Source organism: Lottia gigantea (genome assembly GCF_000327385.1).
Source record: "Lottia gigantea unplaced genomic scaffold LOTGIsca_28, whole genome shotgun sequence".
Lineage (NCBI taxonomy): Eukaryota > Metazoa > Mollusca > Gastropoda > Lottiidae > Lottia > Lottia gigantea.
This window is the reverse complement of record NW_008708898.1, coordinates 1,042,937-1,060,987: the sequence shown is the minus strand read 5'-3', so window position 1 is coordinate 1,060,987 and position 18,051 is coordinate 1,042,937. Positions and strand designations below refer to the sequence as shown.

General features: G+C 32.6%; 1 protein-coding gene across 1 annotated transcript in view; it reads left to right on the top strand.

Annotated features, from left to right (window-relative positions):
* LOTGIDRAFT_62145 (hypothetical protein) overlaps positions 1-17,704 on the top strand; it is a gene marked incomplete at both ends in the record, with an annotated part of 28,593 nt that extends 10,889 nt beyond the window's left edge. Inside the window, one exon of the mRNA XM_009056456.1 lies at positions 17,044-17,704. Coding sequence (XP_009054704.1) covers positions 17,044-17,704 — 661 coding nt within the window. The remainder of the gene's footprint in view (positions 1-17,043) is intronic.
* Between the last annotated feature and the right edge of the window lie 347 nt (positions 17,705-18,051).

Sequence of the window (18,051 nt, the reverse complement as noted above, 5' to 3'; positions counted from 1 at the left end):
AATGTCATAGCCACCAACTCACCATTTACTTCTACAAACACACGAAATAGCTGAATAACAGATTAGTTTAGGTCAAAATATGTTTTTGTAATGGATTTGCCATAATAAAAATGCAATAGACATGTAGACAATATCATAAAAGTCTAAATGTCTCTCATTATAGCTATTAAGTTCCGTTGTCTTTTACATTTCCTTAGAAATATGTTTTTCATGATCACATTGTATTATTGAGTTAAGGGCAATAATTTACCCTCGTTAATATTTAATGCAAAATACAGGCTAATAAAGGGGCACATTCAGATGGTATGAAAACTAAATAAAACATTCCGTTTTAGCTAACATGTTCCTTGAGCAACGGTGCAATAAATATCCACATCGTCGTACGCCGAGATCGGTGTGACGGGTTGGTATTCTCTAACGATGAAAGGCATCAGTATGTTACCATGCAGATTAAAATATGCGTCTGTCAAAATATGTTTTCAATAAGTAGTGTACTTTCTGTAAGGTGGTGAAATAGCCAAGACAATAAAATGGTACATATTAGTAAGTAACACAATTTAACAACAAGCTTGACTTGACTCTAGTTTGATTTAGTTGTAAATCTGTCTTGTTTTCTGTGTAGCATATCCTAAGGCTCGTATACTCTTAATGTGAGTTCCAATTATTTTGTTATTACACCCGAGGGCTACATGTGAAAGGTTTTGATTGAATTTTAAAATGATCACCAAGATCGCTTATATGCATTATATGTGTATTATCCTATATTAAACAATGTAGAAACGTAAACACAGTAAAATGATCAGAATTATGTAATTCTAACTAATTATAGAGAAATGATTGAGCACTCAAGTGAGTAAGCTATTACCGGTAATCGTTTATTCGTGGGCAAGAAAATATAATGAAACGAAATAATTGTGTATGTATAATAATAACATATTTCATAAAATCTAGTCATATATATATTGTGTAGGTGTTCTTTTAATTTTTTTTTTAAATTTCATTCACTGAAAAAAGTATGGTTTTTCCACATTTAAAATGCGCAATTAGATTTTTCTGTGACATTTAAAGAAATCTTCTTACCATTCTATCAATTTACAAGTACATGTCAATGAATGGCGACGTTATTTTGAACTATATACCTAATTATCGTACATGAAGACAGAAAGGCGAGTTACAAATTGTCATATGACAAAAATGGCTAATTATTACTGCTTGGAATAAGAAAATAGGAAATTGGTGCTGGAGGAATATTGGATTTGATGAAATCCTTGCATTTTCAATCACGAAGTAGATTAGGAATGTAGTAATTTTGTCTTACTGATATTATGGTCTGTTCTCAACGTGTCTACAGACGAAATCAACTACTTTATTGTGAGAAGTCGAACGATAATTAGATTTTAACAATATAACGAATTTACATTTTTACATTATAAGTTATTGCTTCCTTGTCATCACCACTTATTTCCATTTAATGCGATATAGCCTACATGGTATGTCCATCTTTGAAATTACCTATACTGAGTTACTGAAACTTAAATATTAAAAATTAGCTGTGTTAAAGCTTAAGCGATCCCTCCGCACCCATCTGAAGAAAAAATGTCTCACATACTTATATAAATATATATATATTGATTGATATTTTTGTGTTATAATGCACTACATCAATTATTTCACAATTTTTAATTTTTGCAGTTTTGTTTTGCGAAGCAAATTAAATTAAGCCTTACGCTTCTTTCTGTATCGTTTTGTAGCCTATAATTGTTCCTTACTACTGCAATTATATGAAATGAATATATTATTTATAAAAATAAAAAAAGCTAAACGAACAAGGCAAAATCCCTTTTTATGCCCTATTAAGTAAAAAAATCACATACCATCTCTCGATTCACGCTAGTATCCTATTCTGAAGTAATGCAACTTAAGAGCTGATTAAAGGTATGCAGATGACGATGACTTATATTTTGGAAAAAATCTGTGTATAAACTTGTTATGAATTAATTAAGAAAAATATGAAATATTATACCAAAATTTGTCCGTAATGGTTACAGCTATGATATAATATGGAGACATGTTACTTAGTTCTCGAAACAAGTACTCGAGCTAATTGACTTTTGTCAATAAACTTTAATCAACGAAGCAAAATTGATTGATTAAATAGACGTGATACATCATCAATGAGTCAGTTGAGGATCTATGCAGATGAACTTAATATTTTACTTCTTTGTCAATGACATGTGACATTTATGTCATTATATCATATTTATTTATGACAAGACACAAAAAAAGAGTGTTAGATCTAAGTGATTATTACGGAATAGGTTAAAATGTGTAGGAGATCCCCTCGAGTTTTGATAACATCATTACGTCCATATTATAATGGCGCTCTTAAATTAAAGTACGATTAATTGTTTTCTTTCTTTTTTTCTTTTTTTTTTTTTTTTTGGCAAAAAGCCTACGCTACGTCTGAATGGTCAATAATGTAATGAATTAACCTGAATTAACTTTACTCTCCAAAATAGATATAAAGCATGAACAGCAAAGAGACAATTACATATATTATTCTCAACTAAAGGCGTCTTGTAAATGTGGTTGTTGCATGGTGAAAGGTCCAGGTGATTGCTTCAGTATATGAAGGCTAAAAAAGGTTGGAAACAACTGATTTAGAAAATGCGTGACTATTACATATGCGTTTGAATACGACAGAGTGAATGTGTGGGAGGTACAGGGTCGCATTGAATTTTGTTCATCTAGCGGAGGTTCAGCTATTGATATTACTTGACAGAATTCTAATTCAATTTCCGATACTGGCTATTATTGGACTGTTAGCTGGAAAACCCCTTCAAATAATTCCAAAACTGAATGAATGAACTTTCCAGATATAGAATGATTATCTGTCACGTAGACTTTAAGACAGAAAGTTAATGTTAGAAAATAGCAGACGTACACCTACTCTGTTTTAAATATAACGATGATTTGACGCCGATGTAACAAATCACTTTATGTCTGAATACGGCTAAGATGTAAGGTATTGTCTTTGCTTGGTGCCATATCATAAAGATCTATCCTGGAATAGATAAAGCTTTTATCCCGGTAAATAGTCGACTGTCGGAATCTAACTAGGCGTAGGGCCGTATTCAGCAGGCGTACTTTGACTGAAATTGAACTTTGGTAAGAATAAAGTTAGACCTAATCTTAACTTTATTTATGTACGCCTTCTCTTATGGTCGAACTTAACAAAGTATTGGTTTTGTACCAAAAGTAAGGTATACCGTCGTTGGGCATCAGAATCAGAATTAGGGATGAAGGGAGGGGGTATTCAAATAAGATTCCTGGAGCATCAAAATTTTACTATCACTACCTCGAATAATGAAACAATAAATGATTTGGCTTCAATATCAACTGCATCTATATTGACACTCAGATGAACTTTTTTGACTTTTTTCTCTGGGATGCCAGTAAAAGAATGTGCACTATGATATCCGGATAAATGTACACAATGTCCAAAATAATAATCAGTTATATTTCATGGTTTTCCCGATACGCGAACATTCAGTTAAGCCTGGTTCATCGTGATGGGGTTCTTATCAGTTACCTCGCCGATTTTCATTTGCATCTCTGAACTATCTTATGGAGAATAACATTGCAACAATCCTGTGGTGGCATGAGAAATGTTATATTTTCGTTTTGAATTAATTACTCTCTGAATTTGATAACAGTGTTAAATGTTATATGTCTGGCATGGATATCCAGCAGCATCTTAGCTATTCAGTCACCAGCTTGACGTTCGAATTGACACTAATGTCGAATATTCGGTATCTTTTGTTGGCCCAGGCCATTTGCTACGATTTCACCAATCACACAAGTTGTGTTCGCCAATCATTTTAATATTAATAGAGAGGCAACCTTTGAGGTTCCTGAAAATCTATTGCTCATGCGAGCTATTGCCATTCAAATTATTTTGACAGTTATCCTGGTGGATGCTCAATATATCGATTAAAAAGAGTGTAAAGAGGCTTTTCGCAATTTTTGATAAGTATGAGGAGGTACTAATAGCATCAATTTACACCATTCCGAATTTTAATCAGACGTGTAATTCTTTCAATTCCACTAATAAGTGTATGATGTCGTCACTGATCGATAATTACCTTATATATTGCATATTATCATTGCATTATATCAAACACTAAAATATACACATAAAGATGTAGAAAATCTCTTCACAGCCCATTTACAGAAATAACTGAAATGACCCAGATGCATACCAGGTTATTTATAAAAAGCTGTAACACGGATGGAATATGTATCATGATCGGACTTTGAAAATCTATGCCCATCCAAAAATTAATTTAACATCATTTATATCATCTACTGAATTGGATTTTGAACAATTATGTGAGTAACTGCTTGTTGGTGAAAGTCTATTAAACGGTGTGATTTATCTGAATAATTCTCCCATTCGTGTATAAAACCGCTAAAGTTTAGCTTAAGTCACCTACTGAGGTAACTTTACCACAGCTTTCATTTTATACATTTGAAAGTTAATCTTAAGCGTGACTTTCGTAAAATCGAGTGATGCCTACCAAAAGTTCGACTTAAGTCAAACTTAAGTCAAACTTAAGGTTTAGTACGGGTTCTATATATCAGTAACAACTACACTATCCATCTTCCATACGTAAATCATTTAGCTAATTTAGAGTCAGTTTCTTACCTTCTTCCGTAAAGGAATACTACTTAGTAATTATCCAATACAAAACAATTAACTGTTGAAAAAAGCTTCATATTTTATGCTTTTATTGATCATTCTTGAAAACTTAAATTTTATGTTCATATTAAGACATAGTATCACTTTAACATCGAAGGGGGCTTACATTCAATTTATAGACAGTAGGAGTGTTTTAGGTGTCAGAATGTCCGTTAGAAAAAATAAAATCATTCTGTTGAAAGTCTGTAAATTTTGATATAAAAGATAATAGCATCTGAACATATCTAATAAAAATAAATGCCATGTGAACCCATCAAACGGTATGTCAGGTTGGCAAACAAAGTTACAGCGTACCATCAGTTGTTTTGACATTGTATTTTGTTCCTTGTCAGACGACATTGTAAATTAGTAATCGCTGTAATTTGTTGTAAAGTGCTTACGGTAATTTCACGATGGGTCGCCTTAGAGCTATATTGGTTCGAAAAATCTGCAGGGGGTCTTTCAAGAAGAGACACTGCACTCTACACTTTTACAAATAAAGCACATCATACTGATAGAATATTGATGAGTGATATGCGAAACACGACCACTATAAGATTCATCTTGAAAATAAAACATGCTTTTATACTAGGAATACTCAAATTAATATTTCATGGCTGAAGAGATACTGTTATATAAAAATGCTAGACTGCTGATTTGTCAATAATATCAAGAGGATATACCGAAATTGTCAATGCCACTAGGTTAATTAAAGAGCAACTAGACAGGACATGCCCATCCTGGAGTTTTTCAAGGGTTTTTTCTGAAGAATTCAACATTACGAATTTACTTAATATTTTTCACCCTTGCTTTCGTGTTAACCGGAATTTTTTTATTTTGATTCTTGTGGTGCAGTTCGAAATACGAAAATCCAGCCGTTAATTTTTAATTTAAAAACTATTTAAAAAGTTCGTTATTGTTTTGGTAGGTCTAAGGAAACTACCTTACGGATTAGGCAAAATAAGCACCTAATTGCAGAGAAATGTGTCTCCTACTTAGTCTGCAGTTTTAAATAAATGTTATCGATCCAATATAAAACCAAACACCGATACTAGGTCACACTGCTTAACTAAAAATTAGTTTGCTCATTTTTTAATTAACCATTTTAAAACAAATTCAGTAATAGATACATAGATGTAAATAGCAATATCCATATTTTAACAAATAATTACTACCAAATAAATTTTTTACTGAAATCCAACCAACTTGGGTAAGGCATCTGGATGGATGTCAGATTAATAAAACATATTTTAATCTAGAAAAACAGTCCGAACACAGAACAAAACATGTAGACTAGCCCTTTCAGAAAAGTTTTTCTTTGGAATTCTTTGGCTTTTTATTCATTCGAATAATCCTGTCTGAGCTATTGTTCAAGAAGAAAGCCGCAGTGTATTGATTTTCATGCGATTGTTTTGCAAAAAGATAAAATTATGGGAATTGACGGAAACATGTAAAGCAGTGATTACATTGATTCTTTAACTAAATATTTATTCAATGACTTTTATATCTTACACTATATCATCCTCTGTATAACTGGGTCCTAACCTGGGGTACAAGCAACGGGGGTTAGCGAACATAAATTGGTATCTTGAGACCTTCAGCCGACAGTTGACAATACATATCTTTCTGTAGCGTCATTCGAAGGCGTATGTAGATTGCGTAGAAAAAAAACACAATGTAAGATAACACAGCTCTATATAAACTGCTGAATGGCATTTTTCAATTGACCAACTCCGGTAATTCATTTGCCATCTATGTCCATCTTAAATCTCAAAATTCAACCTTCTTTGACATTTTCCAAAAATTTCGTTGAAAACTTTCCAATATGTCACATGACAGCCTGGCCAATGCTTAGTTTCTGGAAAAGAAATTCAATATATTATGAGCATAAAAATCTTGAGCTCGCTAAACTGAAAGTAGACATCTGCTTGAATGTCACTGAACACAAAAGACTACTTTTAGAATCATTCTTCCGCTTGGAAATCTCTTATAATCTCACAAAATCTGAAAGAAAATGCAAAGTCAGACATCAAATTCCAAATCTGGACCAAAACTGAGTCAAAAATAGGCATGCAAAAACTGCAAAGGCAGGGAGAAGGGGAATTTAAAAAAAAAGCTACAATCATAAGCATAAAATGTTTTACTGGAGTTGGTCTGTCTTATTGTTATTCTGTTACCAGGCGATTTCTGTTTGAAAAGTGAAAAAAGCGATATTGGTCTCTCGCTTCTTAATAAACTTATAACCATGACCCATTTTAGTAAATGCGATTTATCGCCAGACCGATATTGCTGGAAAGATCAGTTAGATCTATATGTTCATCATGAAAGGTTTAAATTCAATGTATTGTCGACCGTGGCACCACATATTGAGGGAGAATTAAATTTGTGAACAAAATAAAAACATCATGCACATGTCACCATGCCCTCTAAACCTTCAAAAGTATCCAAACAACAGTCAATGAAAACAAACATTTTAAAACGTTTCCGACTCTTGGTCATGCCTGGCGGTATAAAACATCACTTCAAACAAACATCCTTATTGTATCATACGTCATGCTAAGCAACTTAAAAAATCCTTAAAATAATACATATTGATTAGATCCTTGTCGATTTTTATATATTTCCCTCTTTTAGTCCTCTTCTGACGTACTTGAAAATGTTCATTTTCTCTCGAACCACAAGTGCCTCGGATAAAATCTTTATGACTTTTGAAGTATTGTACACGACCGGTGCTGTTGAGTATCGGCTAAAAAAAAACGTAATACTTATATATGCATCTGATTGAGATTATTCTATGTTTTGATTATGGTTTTATATAGTTTGCAACACTACAGTTCATTCAAGCATAGAACGAAGCGAATACTTCAAAACTAAACGCCTATTTATCCGTTCTGCTACCAGCTTCCGCTATTGACCAAATATCGAATCAGTTAATTGAATTAATGGAATTAGTTAACTCCCGCTGTTACTGAAATTACAATCTTTGAAAGATCAGATATTTTGTGTAAAAAACAGTAGGATATATGGAGAGATTTGATCGAATAACTCTAAAAAGAACTAAAAAGAGCATAATTTGAAGTTCAAATTCGGTCAGAGGTCGAGAAACTTGTCTCTATTGAAAATGAACAGGATCATGAGCAGTTAAAAAGAGGATTTATTATTGAGGTAACAAAAAGTAAATGTTTCCACTTCCCAAAATAAAGTTATTAGAATGAAAGCTTATTTCCACCCAAATAATTCATGCAGAATATTCCGATGTTTCATACCATTGTAAGTACGATATATAGATACAGCTGTACGAACATCCATTAATTATAGTTTTATACATTGTCCTTTACGCTCACAGAGATCACACAGACCGTGTTCACGTGTCCACCAATCCCCTGAAACACAAACTAAAACATAAATATGTGTCTTTTTATGTTACTTTACATCTATTGTCGATTTTTATTCGATTTCCAGTTACATCCGATTTTAATTGTTGGTATTTCTTTTCATAATATTTATTGTACTTTATTGGCATTTTTAAAAATGTACGAGTATATTAAATTTATAACCAATTGATTCCTGCATTTATCATCTACAAATTGTTTTTTCCTTGGAATATGATGTATATTTTTTCGAAAAGTTGTACACAAAGAATAGATTATGATTTTAATCAATAACTATATTTGCTGTATTATCTGTTCTAATAGTTATCTTTTTCACAAGATCGTGTTCTTCTTCAGATAAGTAAATTCCATAATTTAAGAAAATATAAATGATCAGAATTTTTAAGTGTCATTTTTTTGGAAAATAAATTCTATTCTAATTAGGTTGCTATTGCATCAATATAGTGGGTGTAGTTCAGTTTTTTCTGTTGATATCTTCGTAGTCTGACATATTCATATTGGTTTAGATTTACTTGATATAAGCCGCTTCTAAGATCTTACGTAAGAAGAGTTTGCTCTAAAATCGTATTTAAGTTTAATTTTCTAATCTCTTCATTGAAACTAATAGCACCTTAGATCACTTACTTTGATGACAATTATCTTTAAAATTTCAACAAAAGTAGACTCGCTTGCGATGGAATACAGAAAGTTGAAATCTTTTATTTTTTTTTTTTTTGTTTTTGTTTTTGTTTTTTGTTTTTGTTTTTTTTTGTTTTGCAATATAGATCTTCTACGATTATGGGCTATGTTAATTCTACGAGAGTGACGATGACGGATTGATAAATTCAGTCACCATCCACTTTAATTATTTTAGTGATAGTCAAATTTTATCAGGAATTAGTTCATCATGGACGTCTTAATTCGAAACGATAAGAAGAAAACTCATACATAGTTATTACCCTGATTTCCGAAATGGTTATAATATTGTAATGGTACCTCCATTTATTATTGTCTAATATTTTCTCTACTTATCAAAGTCAATAAAAAGTAAGAGTAATGGCAGATACGTGGAACGTGCCATTTGCCTGATTTAGTTGTTTCTGCAATACTGAAACCTAGCGGTTTTGAACTGCTGTGAGTACCCATTGGCTCTAGACTTACCATATTACAGTGTAAATATTCAATATTATCAGAAAAGTGTAAGTTAGTGCAACTTTCCAGGTCATATTTCCCTCCAGTTGTCCTTTTTTTTTTCTAAACAATATTTATTCAAGAATTACAAATATTACAATAAACATATAGATAAACATATGGTTTTGGAAACAAGCTTTAAAGCTTATATAAATCCATTACCATTCAAAAATAGTTACAATACGATACAATACAAATTAGGGAAAAATTTACAAATATTTACACGAATGAGGTTCTCTCAACTGTATCAAGGTTGTAAGACAGAAGATATGGTTCAGTAAATTTAATTGTAAGGATGAAATAAAATATGTTTGTTGGAGGCTTTGCTCATCGAGGTTCGGTAATCGGCATGGCACCTCCAGTTGTCCTCGAGTTGTTTTCATTACTCCAATCCGGTACAAAAAAGTAAGACGCTAAACTCATGTGCTTTGTTCACATTCTACATAACAGTCGATAAAATTAATACATTTCTTTTGTTTTCTTATGATAATATTTAAAGCTTATTTGAAAAAATGTATTTATATTACAGCGTAATTATCTCTTTTAAGCTTTTTCAAGGCCAGAAATAAATGTCATGAAACGCTTGTGATTGATTTTTAAGTCTGTAAATTGCGTGAAAAAAATATTACCTTCAGATTCGAGTTTGTTTTGTTTTATAAAATGTATCCCATGTGATGATGAAGTGATTTATAGTCGTAATAAATATTTAAATTTATTGTTTTTCTTTGAAAGAATAAAGACCTCTGTGTCTATTTAATTCTTAAATATCTTATTATTTTCTCGTCAATATTGCCGTCAATCAAGACGTAATTTTAAAATCCCTTCTTACTAAAAATGATACTATCTCTTAGAATGGACACAAAAACTTTGTCAACAAGCTTCTATTTAAAATCATCCGTTGTGCCATGACGAATAGAATCCCAATAAAAGACGATATATCCATTAAATTAAACAATTAGTAAAACAAGCATGTTTCAAAATTAAGTATTACTTAGTTGTATGGACTTATTGGATTATAGAGAGATTCTGTTGTATAGTTTTGACACCAGGAAAGTCTACTGATGAACAAAGACTCATTTCAACCATTTATAAAATTTCAATTTTTTAGTTATCCTATGAGATAATGTACCTTTAATACCCCTCGAATGTCTTCCACTATCGGATGTCGGCCATCTTTTTTGGATTTCTGTAAGCCAAAATACTTTGAGGGATAGTCCCAAGTTCTGAAAAGTAAGCAATTGTATTAAGCGACATAAGAAATTAAGGGTGTGGGAGAACAGGATACGTTACTCCAGTGGGCCTCCATTCCACGCCCTAAACCTTTGGATGTCCATTGTCTGCACTACCGCAAGATACCAGATACGATGGCGGGTAATTAATGTGGTACAGATGTGAAAGAAATATTACCGTACGTTATCGGGGCTGATTAATTTGCCTTGGCCAACAATGAAACCATTCACCAGAAAGAGAGCAACATAGCGTTAAATACATGTAAATGTACAGAAGTTTTAGAAAATAACCAATAATCATTTGTATGGTTACAATCATTAATAGAAATTGAATGTATAGCTTCAGTTGACGAAGGATATTTCAAGATATCCTGTTTCTTATGTACAAGGTGGAAAACAAATTTGAACAAGACAATACAATACAACAATACAACACACAATACAACAGTTTTCAGTGGTATTTTGTTTATCATCATCCGACTGTTCATTCTCATATCTACAGTGGAATATTGAAATGAGATCAATACTTATGCATGTATCTCTGACGAATTAGAGATTTAGAAAAAACAAGTACTTTATAATGAATACAACTCTAAAAAGGGTATTTTGAGCTGGTTTCGAGTGATATCCGGTATTCCATAAGACTGAGCATGACGTACATACAGTAACGACAGTATCTCTATTGTAAAATAAGACATGGTTATGCAACAGCAAGAATTTCAGTTAACTTCATAAACTTGAAGTTATTACTTTTTTCTATTATCTTGTGTCAGAGTCACACTGAACTTGAAAATGTCAAGGGAACCACAACGATCGACTATTACGAAAAATTACAAAAGCTATGCTATAAATTGACCAAGCAGAACTTAAATGAAAGATTTGTCTTCTTAGAATCTAACCCAATCTTTACATCCAATCAGCATTGGCTAAGTTATCTATTAAGTGGAATATTTATTCATTAAGAATTTCTCAATCACATGAGATTTTAACTGACAGCAAGTGTTAGGTTCAAAGTAAGTTAAATCATATTAAGTGAAAATCTTCGCTTCGCTCCCTCCAACAACTTTTACTTAATATGATCTAACTATAACTTTAAATATATAAATAAAAAAAAGTTGATCAAGGACAAACATTAAAAACCTTGTCCCCGGTTTGTTTTATTGATAAAACTATGAGTGCATGCTTGTTTTAATTTACTTTAATTTTAATTTCAACATATTTCATAATCAATATCGATTATTAATACTAAACTAACTATTTAACATTGATAGAAAGCAGTGGGCGACAGTAAGGTCGTTACGCATAAACACTCATAACTACCTTACTAACTACTAGCTAATCTCCCCCCGCCCCCCCCCCCCCCCCCACTCTCTACATGTTTTCATCCCTTCATTCTCCTAATTTCCTCCCAGTGCCTTTCTCATTAGCTTATGTTTTCTTGGTACCTCCTCAATGACTTCGCAGTGTTTATACCCTTTTATCTATTGTCCCTCTTAATCTCTATATTGTTTCTTGTTGGTATATATTTTAAGTTATGTTTTATTCTCTTCTCCATAAACCGCAGAAAGATAAAAGTCTATGCAGTTCATACAGGCCTATTTCTCTGACCTCGACTCTATGTAAAACATTTGAGACGATGGTCAATAATAGACTTAGATACCACTGTGAACTAAATGGTCTTATCGATCCCAACCAAAGCGGCTACAGAGAGAAACGGTCAACAATGGATCAAATCGTTCGACTTCAACACGACATGGCCGCCCAACTCGGAAAGAAGAACTTCAGTGCAGTATTCCTGGACCTGTCCAAGGCCTTTGACTTAGTCTGGGTTGATGGTTTGCTTTTTAAACTTAATAAACTTGGCATTCGGGGTCGCATGTTCAGGTGGATCCAAGACTTCTTAAGGGATCGCCAGATACAAGTGAACGTCGCCAATTCTCTCAGCGAGAAGCACTCGTTGGAGAATGGCACCCCGCAAGGCTCTGTTATTAGCCCTATCCTCTTCAGCATTATGATCAATGATCTGGCCCTGGATTATGTAAAGCATATAGAGCTCTCGGTTAGCACGGCTCTATATGCAGATGACAGTTCGATATGGACTGGTCACAATGACCTCAATAAAGTTAAATGGCGAATGCAAACTGCTCTGAACCAAGTTGCTAAATGGGCAAACGACTGGGGCTTCATTATTTCGGAAGCTAAAACCAATCATCCAATTTGATCCAATCCAACTACCAACTACTACGACTACCAACAACTAACTAGTTTGCGATATCAGCATCCGCTGGAAGCGAATGTTAACTTGTCATCTACCTACCTACCTACCATTCTCTTCTCCTACCTACCTACCTACCATTCTCTTGCCATTACATCTGATGACGACACATGTATATTTTGTTGAAACGTTATGTGCCCAACCTTATTAAAGAAGTGTTTTATATTCCATAATATTGTCTTGTGTTTTTGTTATATGTGCTCCTCGCTTCTATATGTCGTTCAAATCTTATACCTTACTTGAGCTCCCTTGTCCCCTTTAAGTTGAAAGCATCTTTCGTTAATCAAATTATATCGAATTCTACCGTTTATTTTCATAAGAATTGGAATGGCAACGACTTTGTGTTGATAAAAACATTTTCACCTTTAAACGTTTTTATACAAAGGACAGTTTTGTGTCAAAATTTGGGACATTTGTGGTTGAAATACCTGGGAAACAATGCAAACTTACAAAATTTACATACCTTTCAACACAAAGATATTTAAGTACTGTTTTGAAGCTCATATTTGAATTATGTGTTAGAATAATAAAAAAATGCACAAAATTCGTCATGTCACTGAAATTGCAAAGACAAGTAAAGACGTTAATAATTGATGATTTTTAATTTAAGCGAGGTGACAACAAAAATCATGGTGGTTATTTATTCAGAATTAAATCAACTGCAGATTATTACAAGTGTTCTTACAAGCCTAATGATTATGTTATAGGTGCCTAAATATATAAGTCCTCTACCGATAGAGCTTAAAGTCTAAAGAGTTTAAATATCATTCTTCATTCATTAGGTGCATCATACATCTGCTAGGCAACCCTCCTCCAGTAAGCAACCACTTTTAGGCACTTAATGCAAGTTGTACTGTATATGTATTATTTTTCACAACTAAAATCTGTTAATACAGTCATCACTTCCGGGTCGTTATCAAACTTTTCACAGGCAAGATGTTACTCATTGTAAGTGGCGACATCTAAACATCCACTGTACTATTGTATCCTTTAATATTTATTGGCCGTTTAAGAGAATATAAATGGACAATATTCCTTTCATATATCATTTCCAAATCGGAAAAAATACAAGCAATGTCGTAGTTTGGGAAATCTGGAGAAGGAAATAACGAAGCCTTAATCACGTAATCCGGCAGTCTTTCACATAAACTACTCTTCAGACTTAATTTAACGCTGAACGAACCTCGATATTGAGACGACTATAATATCCGAATCATTCATTTCACATACAAATTGCACGAAGCACTTAAAACAGCTAACAGCCTTATATTTCATTTTCATTATGTTCAAAGACTTATGGTTTCCACTTAAAGAAGTTCAAACATCAAGCGGTAGTGAGACTTATTTAGGACACCCTTAGGATGTTAATAATAGCAAACTTAGACAGTTTTTATTGGAACATATCTTCAAGATTCCATTTATAACATTTTCAAATGACGTGAAAGGAAAACACAAATCTCAGAAAATTCCACATGGAAATAGTATCATTGTTATTGGTAAAATAAAGTTTTTTCTTGAAAATATTAATGTGTCTTCATCGTTTATCTTTGCCGATCGGTTGTTGTAAGTTTTTCAAAATCATTGGTAAATTGCAGATGCAGATGTTGTTTCATATATTTTGTGGGTTACTGCACTAATAAACTTTGATCTGATGACATTCTTCTCTAAATCATGTTCCGTCTAAATTATCTGATACTGTACAATCAAAACACTCTTTGAAGTACAGTAGAAAGATTATTCTAAACAATGTTTATCAATTTGAATATCCCAGAAATGCTCACAAATAGTCGGACATGTTTGATTGAATAAAGTTTTTAGAATATTGTTCCAATATTAAATAATCAAGAGCATGAGATGCGTAGCTAGATCATAGATGGTATTTGAAAGTGAAGGATTGCTAATAATACTAATACATAAAACAGGAAGAACTGGGTAACATCCCCGACTCGATCATTCAAGACGTAGAATCTGTTTATCGTTGTCCATAGAATAAAGTGTTTGATTCTCATTTTGCGGATAATAACTAGTCATCTACCATCCAGTTATACCATTATAGTTATTGTATGAAAGTGATTTATATTTTATAGTTTTTCTGTATCATATAATATCAAAATAAGTCAGTGAACTTTATAGTAACTGTTTACGGTAGTAATTATAGCGATGGGTTGTATCTGTCTGATAGCTTTCGAGAACTTAGGTTATAAATGTCTTCGTTTATCTTTATGTTATATTATACCACGAAGAAACTCAATGCCCCATAATTTTGTACGTCTAGTACGATTGCCTTTAACCATTTAACCTATTTACATTATCGAATTAACTTATAGAATCCAGTTCTAGACATCAAATGTCATAAGGAAATTGTAACCGGAAAAACTGCGCTTTTCAGAATCGTTTTAGCCCGGGCTGCGACATTGCTTCCCTTTTTTTTTAACAAATCGCTCCAATTGTAAAGCGTTCAACAATTCTGAATTCAACTTAATAGATTTTATCTAAGAAAAGGTTTAACTATAATTGAATTATTAGCTGATATTAATTTTAAACTACAGTCCGACAAGTTTAACGCAATATTATAAACAATTATTAGACAGGACAGATGATCTTAAACGTTCCCAATCTATAACACAATGGGTCTCGAGGGTATTTTTTCATGGCTCACTGAGCCACCCTGATTCTCGTAAATTGAGTGGCTATCTGCTCGATACGTGTTAGTAATAATAATAATAATAATAATGATTTATTTAATCAGTGTCACCATCTGTACAAAAATACATTGCACAATTACATAAAAACAAAATTATTAAGATGCCAGCTGGTAACGACTTATGAGACACTATACATAACAATTAAAACATTCAACAGTATAGGTTAAAAAATGATAAATAGCAATAAAAGTGAGACACATAAAATGCAAATAAATATGTAAACGTTTAGGTTAAAAGAGCAGTTTTCCTCTGTTCAAACATTCTATATATACAATATGCAAAATGAGGTAAAATATCAGTAGTATTCATTAAAAAGTACATTTATTTACTAAGGGGAAGTGATCCAGCTCTTAATTTTGACAAAACTCGTCTGTGTGACCTATTCTTAACTACTTGAACATAAGGTTCCGTACCAAACAATGTTTTATATTTACGATATGATCTTAGTTCGTAATGAAAAACTGTGTATTACCAGCTGAGCAAAAAATTGTTATGTATAGTGACCTGGATTTTGATATTGTCATCCGCCATTCTAACTGAAGCCATTTATGAATTATAAATCTGGTGTAACATAAATACGTAGTTTTAAAGATAGCTCTTGTTTCGTGGAAACACATTTTATCGTATTGAAGGACGAGGACAAAAATTGACTAAACCTGGCTGCAATTAAGCAAAGGTGACAAGAAACCAGAGTTAGTTGTTGCCTGCTCCTTTTTCGAATTTCAATCAGCTTCGTATAAATGCTCTAGCTAGAATAATCATTATTTACACTAAAGATTTCATTGAGTTATAATGTAAACAATGTATTGTCGTGTCATTTTGATAAAGTAGTGTCTTTTGTTTGGTTGGCCATGAACAATTTCATATCTCATAACCCAAGAACAAAAAATATTATAATTAACCATCATGTCCTAATATCTAATTAAAACCTGTGGTAGTTTTGGGCGGAGCTCGAAATCAAGTAATAGTAATGAGTATTGATTTGTTTTTAATCAATTAATGTTAGATTAATCAGGGCAGTTGCATATCTTATGTTCAACCTTACCACAATACGTAAGGTAAACTTATATACATCTCTGTATTAAATGAGTCATTTTGAACTTGGCCCGTTCTAACAGAAGTGAAAGCCAAGGAAGATACCCCGAAAAAGCCCCTTCATAATTATCATAAAGCAGTGTAGCCCAACAAATCGACTGTGATATACGGATGTGATATTGGCAGGGTTAAATAGCTTAGGTCCAGATTTGTCGGGCTTCAATGGTGTTTTTCACCACAAGGACACTTTTATTTTTCTAACCAATGACATTATGAAACCTTGTTAAGTTTATTGACACCTTGGACCCACTGAATAATTTCCAGATATGGAGTCATATATTCGCATTTATACTTTAAAGTAAATTTTGTGAAATGATTTGTCACAATATTTAAATATGTATAGATGGTTCTCGAGATGTTTCAGCTAAAGGTCACATCTGAAAACCGGAAAACCATTACGATTTACATTGACTATTTTCTCTTTTTATCTTTTCAGGTATATAGCTATAGTGTTTCCTATCAGAGCCCATTTATTATGTACTAAAAGAAGAATTTTAATGGTAATCGTGCTTATTTGGATTTTATCTGTGTTATGTGGAATACCAACGACTATTTTTAATACTGTGGCATCGTCATTCCCTGGTTCACACGTTAAATTCTGTATGACTATCTTTCCTGGAAACTCTATAGAATATATGAAGATATTTAAATTTACCGAATCAGTGCTTTTCTATTTCGAACCATTACTAGTTCAGTTAGTGTGTTATATAGTAATAGGTAAACGTTTATTCGTCGGCGTTGAAACGTTACATCGAAACGCAACCGTTCGTTGTCGAACCGAACTGAACGGAACCTCCCATAACAATCGCGGTAGAACATCAGAAGCTATAAGAGCTAGAAAGGGTGTAGTGAAAATGTTGATAGCTAGTGTTATAATATATTTTCTGAGTTATTCGCCACATCAAATCTTACTGTTTTATAATACATTTTCATCACAGCCTTTCCACGACTCGTGGTTATTTGTGGTGATAACGACTACTCTTGCCTACATCAATTCAGCAGCCAATCCTATACTCTATTGTGTTTTTAGTGAAAATTTTCGTTTGAAATTCAGGAAATTATTGCATTGTTTATTATGTATTGAATCGGACAATGAACGCGGAAGAGTTATCAGTATGGCATCTTATACTCATACTGAATTCACTACTCTTTTATCACGAAGATCTTTTAGGCGTGTACCACCCAGTGCTGTTTAATTTTCTTTTGGAAATAAAATTGTCTCTCTCACTAATTTGGCCTTTTAGTTACCTTATATTTTCCTATAGTATTTCGATCGATTTCCTAATAAGATTACTTTAAGATTATCATAATCATTAGGCAATCACCATAAAGCTCTTAGATTTTCAAAATTAACTTAAAATACATAAATGACATTGAAAGGTTGAAACCGACCCTTCATCTCTGTTGGAAGTAATATCCTATGTATCAAATAGCAGTATACAGA